Consider the following 10,305-nt stretch of genomic DNA (forward strand, 5'->3'; position numbering starts at 1 on the left):
TCATCTTCAAAGTCATGAGATCTCTCTAAACACATGTCTCGCTCAAAAGGAGATTCTGAGTCTGTAGCAGTGTCACTCATGTCGTTGATATCCAGGGACCTATAGTAAGTACAAAAGAATATACAAAGAATGTACGAATTTAAGAATGATTATTTGTACAATATAATTATGAATGTGGAAGAAAATCCAAAAGAATAATTATAAAATATATTGGCTCAAAAATGAATGCAAAGATGTATTTTATTAGAATAATGACGTTCAGACATGAGCCTATTTCGTAAAGGAATTTTTATCATTTTTAGGCTAAAAATAACAAAATTGTTTTGAACATTACTCTAAATAAGCTCTAAAAAACTATAGAGATTTCTTCCGCAGTTCAATTACTTAGAACACTTCTAAGTTGATAAGGGCGAATATCTTCAAGGACCCTTGCAAATTGTGTCTTCAAAAATGGCATTAATGTGAACGCCTCTCAACATTTCTTCATACATTCCATTCACCCCCATTATCAAATGTGATTGGGTAGCGGATTTTCTGCACTGGATGAATCGCCAAATTTGACAACGCCCATACCGATAAGCCTTTCAACCACTTTTTTAAAGGTAATGCAATTTTCTATAGAATGCCCCGTAATTCTTGCATGATAAACACATTGTGCACTTGCATCATACCATTTGGGATACGGGGGCTGTGGAGGCTTCACGTGTAAAGGAGAAACAACATGTGCATTGAATAAGCTTTGATACAGCTCTTTGTACGACATTGGAATTGGCGTGAACTGGAGCTTTTCAGTACCTGGCTTCACATCTAATTCTTGTCTTGATGAACTCTGTTGATTAGCAATCGATTTACCGTACATATTCACGCTGTTCACCTCATTTTCCTTTTCTTTTGAGGCTTCCCTTCTGTTATTTCCTCCAGCATCAATCTTTCCGCTCCTTATGGCGCTTTCAATCATTTCACCATTCATGATTATGTCAGAAAAGCTTTTTGTTGCACTCCCTAACATATGTGTGATGAATGGGGCCTTCAATGTAATAACGAAAAGCATCGTCATCTCTCTTTCTAGAAGAGATGGCTGAACTTGGACAGCAACCTCCCTCCATCTCTGTGCGTATTGCCTGAAACTTTCACCAGGCTTCTTCTCCATGTTCTGAAGAGTAATTCTATCAGGTACCATGTCACTCACATGACTGTACTGTTTTAAGAACGCCTATGCTAGATCTTTCCAGTAATTCTATCAGGTACCATGTCAGTCACATAACTTGGATGCTGCCCCTGCGAGGCTATCCTGGAAACAATGTATTAGCAGTTGGTCATTATTAACATACCCAGTTATTCGCCTACAAAACATGGTAACATGAGCTTCGGGGCTACTAGTTCCATTGTACTTCTCAAACTCAGGCATTTTGAATTTATAAGGGAGTACTAAATCCGGAACCAAGCTCAATTCTTTAGCGTCAATTCAATGGTAGCCCTCAGTACTTTCCATCGCTCTAAGTTTTTCCTCCAGCCATTTGTACTTTTCTTCGAGCTGTTTCGACAATTCACCATTCATTTTCTCAACTGTCTCATCGAAGTCAGGGATAGCGGGATTAGCAAGGTTGTCTCCAGGGTTAGAGCCTGATCTAGCTTGAAAGTTCATTGGTGTTACAGCACCGCCTTGAGGGTTGATGGTAATGGAGGATTTGCGCGGATATACTTCCGCTTGTTGAGAGGTAAGTTCTGGGGAATAAACAGGTCCCTCATTGTCTCCTTCTTCAATATTGAGCACAGAGCCTTTTCCTTTATCAGTTCCTTTGTTGAACCATTGAGTTAATTGAGCCATCATACTCCTTTGAGATTCCATCATTTTGTCTATCATTTTTTGCTGCTCATTCATTTGCTTTTGAAGCTGCTCCTGCATTTCCTTTTGGGATTGTTCTAGTCTTTCCATCCTTTGATCCATATCCTCAGTTTTTGATCGAGTACCATAGCGGTGTTTAGTAGGCTGGTTGGTTTCCAGATTAACTGAGCAGTGATTTAAATTAATTAGAATTTTTGAAGAATTTTAATGCTATGATATCATGTAATGCGAATGCATGAAATGAATGCATAAAGAGACGTTGATTCTGATTCAATTTCATTTAGAAAACTTTACTAGAAAACAAATCTCTTTACATAAAATGGATATTTATATGGCATTGCCCTCATAGGTGGAGATATTCGATCCTTTTCTTCATTCGAGCATTAAGATAAATCTCACGAACTCTTTAAAAACGTCTCTTCTATCTCTTTTTTGCTCGATCCAGGTCGTAACTTGTTGCTCACTCATCCTCGAGATGCTCGTTGGCTTCTCTTTAAGAAGGTTCAGCAGCTCTTAAATAATCTTTGTCATCTTGAATCCTTGGGCAACGGAGCCATAGTCGTGTAGTCTTCCATTAAATTATCATCCTTCTCTTATCACGTGTTCTTGGACCATATTCAGACAACCATATTGTCATCCACTTTATCAAGAAACCCATTTCCTTATGGCAAGCTCTCTATTTAGCAACTGAACGTGAATCAACACCTCCTTTTTTTATGATGAAATGAAATGTCATGTCATGCAATCAAAATAAAACACAAAAAGTTAGTATCGAATATAAACATAGAATATAATCAAGAAAGAGTAAAACACCTACTAGGATATCTACTAGGGTTTAGTATAGTTCTACCTAAAGTGGATTCCTAAAGTTCACTATATGAAGTTCTAACTTCTAGGGCAAAGGTACCGAACCAATGATTCCTCGATCTTCACCCATTGTAGGCTCATATGGACCGAGTTCGATTCGAGGAATACATTTCCACGTGGTGCACGAGATGAAAATCTCACGAAGACATAGGTACGGATGTATCCCGGAAGCAATCCACTACCCTACACGGAGGTGAAAACCTCACGAAGGCATAGTTTCTTACTCCCACTTAAAAGGGTAAAATTGTTCAGCTCATGGAATGTATAATGCAAATAATATTTAAACAAGAAGATAATGAAAGATGTCATGAGTTTTTTTTATAAAAAATATTTTCTCGACAATAAGACAAGAATTAATCAACTTTGTGGCACGACTCCCTTAAGTTCCCCAGTGGAGTCGCCACCAATCTTTTATTAAGGTGTAATTGGGTCACCTAAAAATGACTTTGGTCTACAAATTTTAGAAAAACGGGTCCGGGAGTCGGTTACGTATGAGGAAGGATTAGCACCCTCATTACGCCCAAAAATTGGTACCTAGTTAATTACTTAATGTCTTAATGTCAAAAATTTGAAAATCGTAATCCTTAGCAAAAACTTAAAACGTTACGTATTAAGAGCCTTATCATTTCAGAGAAATAAAATACCACACCCAATACGTTAGGGCACGACATTCTAATTTTCCCCAAAAATGAATTAGGGCAAAATACTAGTGCAATAAAAAATGTAAAAGAATATTCATTTATTCAAGATTTAAGAAATCGCGGCCCAATACGTTAGGGCACAATTCCTCTAAAATCCCAAACTCGGAATATTTCCTTTATTACTTTTTTTTAAAAAATATTCATTTCGAGAAATCAATGCGTCACATCCAATACGTTAGGACACAACGTGTTGAATTCCCAATAATGAGTTCTTATTTTTTGATTAAAGAGAAATCCTCAATTGTTAGATTTTCAAAAAAATCGGAACCCAATACGTTATGGCTCAATTTCCTTGAGAAATCCTAAATACGAGTATTACCTCTATTTTGAAGCGTTTTATTTTAAAATTAAATAAGAGATAGGTAATGTTATGTTGAATATGTGAATGAATGCCCTTAAACAAATATCAATAATAAATACAACAATTTCATAGAAATAATATGAATAAAAAATAAATAAACAAAATAATGACGTGCAAAATATCAAATAAATAGGCAAGATAATAATAAAAATATGCAAACATAAATTAATAAGCGAATAAAAAAATATACTGTACACATAAAAAATACATAAGTTTTAAACAATTAATATAATATTAAAATTAATTAAATAAATTAAACATGTGTATATAAAATATAAGTATGCGAAAATTTTAGTATAAAAAACATAAATACATACTTAAATATACATATAAAAATAATAATAATTGCATATGAGAATTATAAAATAAAAATTAAAAGAATACAATTGCATTATCAAAATATTGATTTTAAAGAAAATATGAAAATGGACTAAATTGGATCGCCAAGAAGATCCGGTAAATTAAAATAAATAAAGTCTGGAGGACTTAATTGAACGTCGAATTACATAGAGGGGTGGAAGGGCAATTTTCCTTCTTCTCTAAACGACGCCGTTCAAATTAGACCAAATTGAAATAAAAATAAATAAAATGGTAAATTAAAAAAAATAAAAAAAAACTTAATTACAAAAACATTAAAAGGCGGAGGGGCTAAATAAAATAAATAAATAAAATTCGCAGTGGTATCACCTTCTCCCTTTTTTTAAAATCGTAAATAAGGAAAAAATAATCGAAAGAAAAAAAATAGTAAGCCACCTTTAAAAAACTGCCAATCGTTCTCTTCTTTTATTCCTCCTTTTTCTTTTACAATGAAGGGAGAGGCCTCTATTTATAGTTGAGCCTCCCCAAATCCAACGATACAGATCAATTACATCAACGGCTGAGATTAAAGGGTATCTACAAATTAAATCTCTAAGATTACAAAATCATATCTTCTAAGATTGCATATCATATCTAAGATTATATATCATATCTAAGATTGCATATCATATCTAAGATTATATATTATATCTAATATTGCATATCATATCTAAGATTGCATATCCCTGAAGATTATGTTTCCATAAGCTTGTAGATGGACCTTCAACCTTTTCAAGTAATGGGCAATTCCGATCGGGCCAAATGATATTACTTTGGGTTTTTTTTTGTGAGCCCAGGCTAAAATTGGGTATTACAGCCCAATTTGTAAAATTTTATTTTTTTTAAATACTTAGTTTAAATTTTTATGTAAATATACAGTCCAAGAGGCCCAATTAAGAGGCCTTGGCCAAATTAACATTTAAAATTAAAATAATTAGGAGTTTTTTTAGTTTTAGTTTTCTAATCAGATTAGGAAAACATTTGAAATGCCTATATAAAGGCTTGGCCGGCCACCTTGTTAGACACTTTCTCAATTATATTAAAAATTTCAGATTTTGTTTAAGTGCAGGATTCTCCTTGAGTTTTTCTCCAAGAATTCTCTCTTGAGTTTTCTTTAGAAGTTGTTTTAACAATCTTTTGATTGTGGGAGCCATCTTCAGCCTTCTTCTTGCCATTGATATTCTTTGGAGGGGAGATTAGAGTCGTTTGAAGGGAGTTGTGAGATCTTTCGGGATTTCAAGGCTTCTTAGGAATTATCTTTTAATTTCTTGCTGTCAATTTTTTCTTTTAAAATCTGCTTGTGTCGATTTTATTTAATCACTTTGTTTGCTGTACTTGTTGCGTTTCAGGCGTTCCAAAGCATTCCAAATCTGATTCGCCCTCTTCTTTACTAAAGATCGGATCGCCCCTTTTGTTCTTGGCAGCAAAAATTTGTTCAAAATCCCTAAATTCCTTGTTCTTGCCTATTTCTTCTGTTCAGATTTGGGTTGTTTTAATTGCTGGAATTTTGGGGAATTTTAACTTGCTGTTTGTCTTTCTTTTCAGATTCGACAGATTGGAGTATTCTTTGGGGTTCAATTACATGTTCTTGATTCCCCAAGAACCCTTATTAGCATTTATTCCTATTCTTAATTTGATTCTTTGCTGATTTAGGGATTTTTATTTCAGATCTGGAAATTTAAAGTTCTAATCTTTTAATTTCTATTTCGTTTCAGATCTGTTAGTTTAGAGCCTCGTAGGAGTTTTCCGTGACTTGGCAACTCGATCTTGGTCCGCGCAAAACCCCCTATCATTAACAATACTGAGTAGAGAGTAACCAAAACCAGAAATGGGGTCTTAAAATAGCAAATCCCCACTATCCTTCAAAGAGAATCAACAGTTCTATGGTGGGTCATGAAGGCGACAGTCTTCTGCAGCCGCTGCTTCTACCAACACCGGAGCTTCTTCAACCCAGAAGCCATCCTCATCTCGATTTGAACCCTCTTGCACCATTGCATATGCTGTTTTGTTGCCAAATTAGCCAATGAAGTGTAAGGCGCCACATGCATGAAACTCCTTCGCTATCTCCTTTGCAGACCAAGTTAGGGCACTTATATCTGAGAAATCTTGTTCATGGTTGTTAATATTCCTGATAAAAGATCTTAAATCTCCCTCGACTATTATTGACAGAAAACCTAAATATTTAGCAAATTGAAGTTCGTGTATCACCGTAACTGCTTCTGCTGCAAAGACTAAAAGAATAGGGTAAGTGATTTTGCAACAAGCCCCCATAATCTCCCCATTTTCATCTCAAATCACAACCCCTACTGCAGCCTTCTTTTGATTTAATCTAAACCCAGCATCACGTTTATTTTAACCAACCCTGTAGGTGGTGGAGACTACCGAGCTTGAAATTGAAGGCTACACCACTGTCCGTAAGGATTACAAAGACCAACTCCACACAATAGTTGCGGATAGAGCTGACAATCTCACCTACACTCTAGTGTTCCGTTGTACACCATATGATTCCGAGCAAACTATATAGCCCACATTGTACCACAAATTTCATTATGTTTTGTTGTATGATACATCTTTAGTATCCATGAAAGCCACTCATGGAAATCCATTTGAGCACTAGCCACATGCAATGGGTAACCCAACATTACCCACACATTTCTCGCACTAGCACAAAATCTTAGCACATGGTTCACTGTCTCGTGATCAACATTACATCTCGAATAGATTGGATTATTTGCAACACTTCTATTGTATAGGCATGATCTAGTGCCTACAAAACCATGAACAAATTTCCACAAAACTATTTTGATTTTTGAGGGACATCTAGTTGCCCAAATTTACTTGAAAATTTCATGCCCAAATGATAAGGGAGTCGGTGGCTAGAGTAATAAATGATATCCGCTATGAACAGAGTATATACCCGAGCGTTCATCACCCCAAATGAGACAATCCTCTTGACGAACAGACGGTAAAGGAATAACCTGGATAAGGATTGCATTATCATCTACAAAAAGCAAGTCAATCAAATCATGGTTCCAACCTATTCCATTCAAAAAAATAAGCTTAGACACCCTATCAATGTTACCCGATCTGGGGGTTTGACCTCTTCTAGGCAAAGACCTTGGCACTCAACAATCCTCCTAAATGTTAATTCTATCGTCTGTCCCCACATTCCATTTAAGCCCTATCTCAACTAATTTCCTAGCACTCCAAATGCTCTTCCAAACGAGTGATGGATTGGAGCCCAACTAACCAATAAGAAACCTTGTATTGGGAAAGTATTTGGCCCTTAGGATACGCACCATCAACAACGTAGGATGCATTAAGATTCTCTACCTCTACTTTGCTAGTAGGGCTACATTAAATTTTGTAAGATCCTTAGACCCCAACCCTCCATCATCCTTTAGTTTGCTAAAAAACAACTAACTACATCAATGGATGCCTCTCTTGTTAGCCACCTTCTGCCACCAAAACTGAGCTAGGGCGCCTTTAATTTCTTTATAGAAAGTTTGTGGCAAGAGGAAACACATCATTGCGGAATGTTGGGATTGCTTGGAGAATGGATTTTATGAATACCTCTCTTCTACCTATTAATAACAGCCTCGTACTCCAAGAAGATATTCGACTTCGAATTTTATCCCTTAGGTTAGCAAAGGCCCGCTTCTTGTTCCAACCTACCATACATGGTAAACCTAAATATTTCTCTAAGTTGTCAGCATGATGAACCCTCTGAATTCTCTCCACATCCAACCTATTCCTCATGTCAACATTTGAACTAAAGAAAACACTGGATTTTTCAAAATTGACCAGCTAACCTGAACCCTTGGCGTATGATTGAAACACCTTCAAGACATTTAATTCTCCCATTTTCGTGGCATCCCAAAAAATGAGGTTGTCGTCCACAAACAATAAATGAGTAACCCATGGAACACCTCTCATCACCCTTGTTCCCCTTATTGCACCACCACTTTTCGCCAATCTAAGCAAAGCTGAAAGGCCCTCTTCACAAATTAAGAAAAGGTATGAGCTCAAAGGATCTCAATGCCTAAAACCCTAAGATGGCGTAAACTTATCCCCCATCCTCACATTAACCACAATTGAGTAAGTAACTAACGTGATGAACCATATAATCGTTCCACTCAATTGAACAAGAAATCCATTTTCAATAACATCACTTCAATAAACTGCCACTCAACACAGTCGTATGCCTTGCTCATATCCAACTTGAGAGCAAACGACCCTTCTTTTCCCATTCTTCTATTTTTCATGGAACAAAAAATCTCATAAGCGACCACAATGTTATCAGAAATGAGATACCCCAGCATAAATGCGCTTTGTGCCTCATCAATGCAAAACCAAAGAACTTCTTGAAATCGATTCACTAAAGCCTTTGAAGCAATCTTATAAATTACGTTGCAAAGGCCTATGGGATAGAAATTCATCATATTGCAAGGATTCTTTACTTTTGGAATTAATACAATATGTGTATGGTTAATAAGGTTTAATGGAACCTCACCTTTTAAAAGGTCGATGCAATAACAAGCCATTTCACTATTTGGAAATGAATGTCATTATAAAAGTAGATTACTAAATTATGTCAAATTAAAATATAAAGACTAAATTTCAAATATTATTGTAGTAGAAAGATGAAAACTATAATGTTATTATCATCTTATAATGATCATGATTTGCTTCCTTTTACTTTCCTTTTAAGTTTGAAACGATTTAGATGTTATATTTTTAGATTGTCACACCCCAAAATATAAAGGGTTAATTGAAATGATTAAATAAGAAAAAGGCTTTAATGGTCAAGTATTTGCTTCCCTCCCTAGAAAGCTTAGGTTTGAGCCTCATCCCTCTCATATTTTTTATTATTTTCAGCAACTCAGTTATCACACCCCAAAATATATATACAGGTCAGTGTCCAAATTAAGCAAGAAATTACTGCAAGGCTTAATGGTTAAATGTTAGTATTCCCCCTAGTGGCTCGAGTTCAAGACCCATTCATCCCCTTCCCATTTCTTTTTAATTTTAAAAAATTTAGGGAAATTGCTTATGTCGCCCCTAGGTATTTAACCAATTTTTTCCTAATTGGAATACATATTGATCATTTTCAACTCCTAATAGAAATCCTCCTTCTCCTTCCTATTTCTTTACTTTTTCTTCTTTTTCCTCTTCTTTAAACCATATTTTCATCTTATTGCTATTGATTAATTTTCTTTCCCGAATCAAATCATCCATATTCAATCATTTTTCTATCGCTTACTAAAATTGACTTCAATAGCATCTGTATTTTCATCAAATATCTATAAGTCCATTCATTTCTTTAAGTAGAACTTGTAATTTCATAACATCATTATTCCATGTAAATCTTTCATTTGATTAATTAATCTTTTTATGGTTGTTGCCCAAATATTTTGTTAATCTTGTCAAATCTTGATACCAATCTTTAATTCATGAGAATTTTTTATTCAAAGGACGAAATTTAGATGATCAGACCAAACTTGATCGTGAGAAATGTCAATCAAACCCTTGGTGAAAGGTGTTATTTACCAAGGGAATCGATGGAAAATCATGTGAAGTTTAGAACAACACGGTCTCCCACACGGAATGTGGACCACACGGCCTGCCACACAGCTGTGTCTTTCCTGTAGGGTAAATTTAGCATTTTTCACACGGCCATAGTTTATTATACAGCCTAGCCACACACCGTGTGACCCCTGTTTTACAGTTTTACTTAGAAATTTATGCAATGTGCAGTTTAGTCCTTATATATTCCCTAAATTGTTCTTAGAGTTTTTATTTACTCAATTAAGCCTAGGATATTGTGCTTATTCTAGAATCTGTGATTTAATGACTTAAGTGTTATTGTTATATTGTATGAGAAGTGAATATTATCTGCCTACTATCAATGTGATATTGATAAATTGTTAGTGTTAATATTGTTACTGCCCTATTGAGTACATGTTATGCATGTCATTGCCAGTGTTGAATTGAATACATGTTAAGTATGTCCACTGCTAATGTTAAACTGAATACATGTTAAGCATGTCTACTGTTTTGCATTATTTTGTTACGAAGCATGTCATATTGCATTGCATGGGGTGGGACGATATGTATGGAGGAAGAGTGATAGTTTAATAATTTGCAAACCAGTGGTGGCTTGTCCATAACCC

General features: G+C 35.3%; 1 protein-coding gene across 1 annotated transcript; it reads right to left on the reverse strand.

Moving 5' to 3' along the window:
• Nucleotides 1-1,465: 1,465 nt before the first annotated feature.
• Nucleotides 1,466-8,676, reverse strand: LOC105766929 (uncharacterized). Its single transcript, XM_012586474.1, has 5 exons — nt 8,646-8,676; nt 8,305-8,552; nt 7,945-8,128; nt 7,050-7,169; nt 1,466-1,755 (listed from the first exon to the last, which is right to left on the reverse strand). The coding sequence occupies exons 1-5, from the start codon at nt 8,674-8,676 to the stop codon at nt 1,466-1,468; spliced, it is 873 nt and encodes a 290-aa protein (XP_012441928.1).
• Nucleotides 8,677-10,305: the final 1,629 nt, after the last annotated feature.

This window comes from Gossypium raimondii, chromosome 5 (assembly GCF_025698545.1).
Source record: "Gossypium raimondii isolate GPD5lz chromosome 5, ASM2569854v1, whole genome shotgun sequence".
Lineage (NCBI taxonomy): Eukaryota > Viridiplantae > Streptophyta > Magnoliopsida > Malvales > Malvaceae > Gossypium > Gossypium raimondii.

Excerpts from the sequence above, each read along its gene's own strand:
- LOC105766929 (XM_012586474.1), bottom strand. The coding sequence starts at position 8,676 with ATGGCTTGTTATTGCATCGACCTTTTAAAAG. Across the intron at positions 8,129-8,304 it reads TTGAGTGGCAGTTTATTGAA|GGCCTTTCAGCTTTGCTTAG; the intron begins GTGATGTTATTG and ends ATTTGTGAAGAG. Across the intron at positions 7,170-7,944 it reads ATCATACGCCAAGGGTTCAG|GTTGGAACCATGATTTGATT; the intron begins GTTAGCTGGTCA and ends TGAATGGAATAG.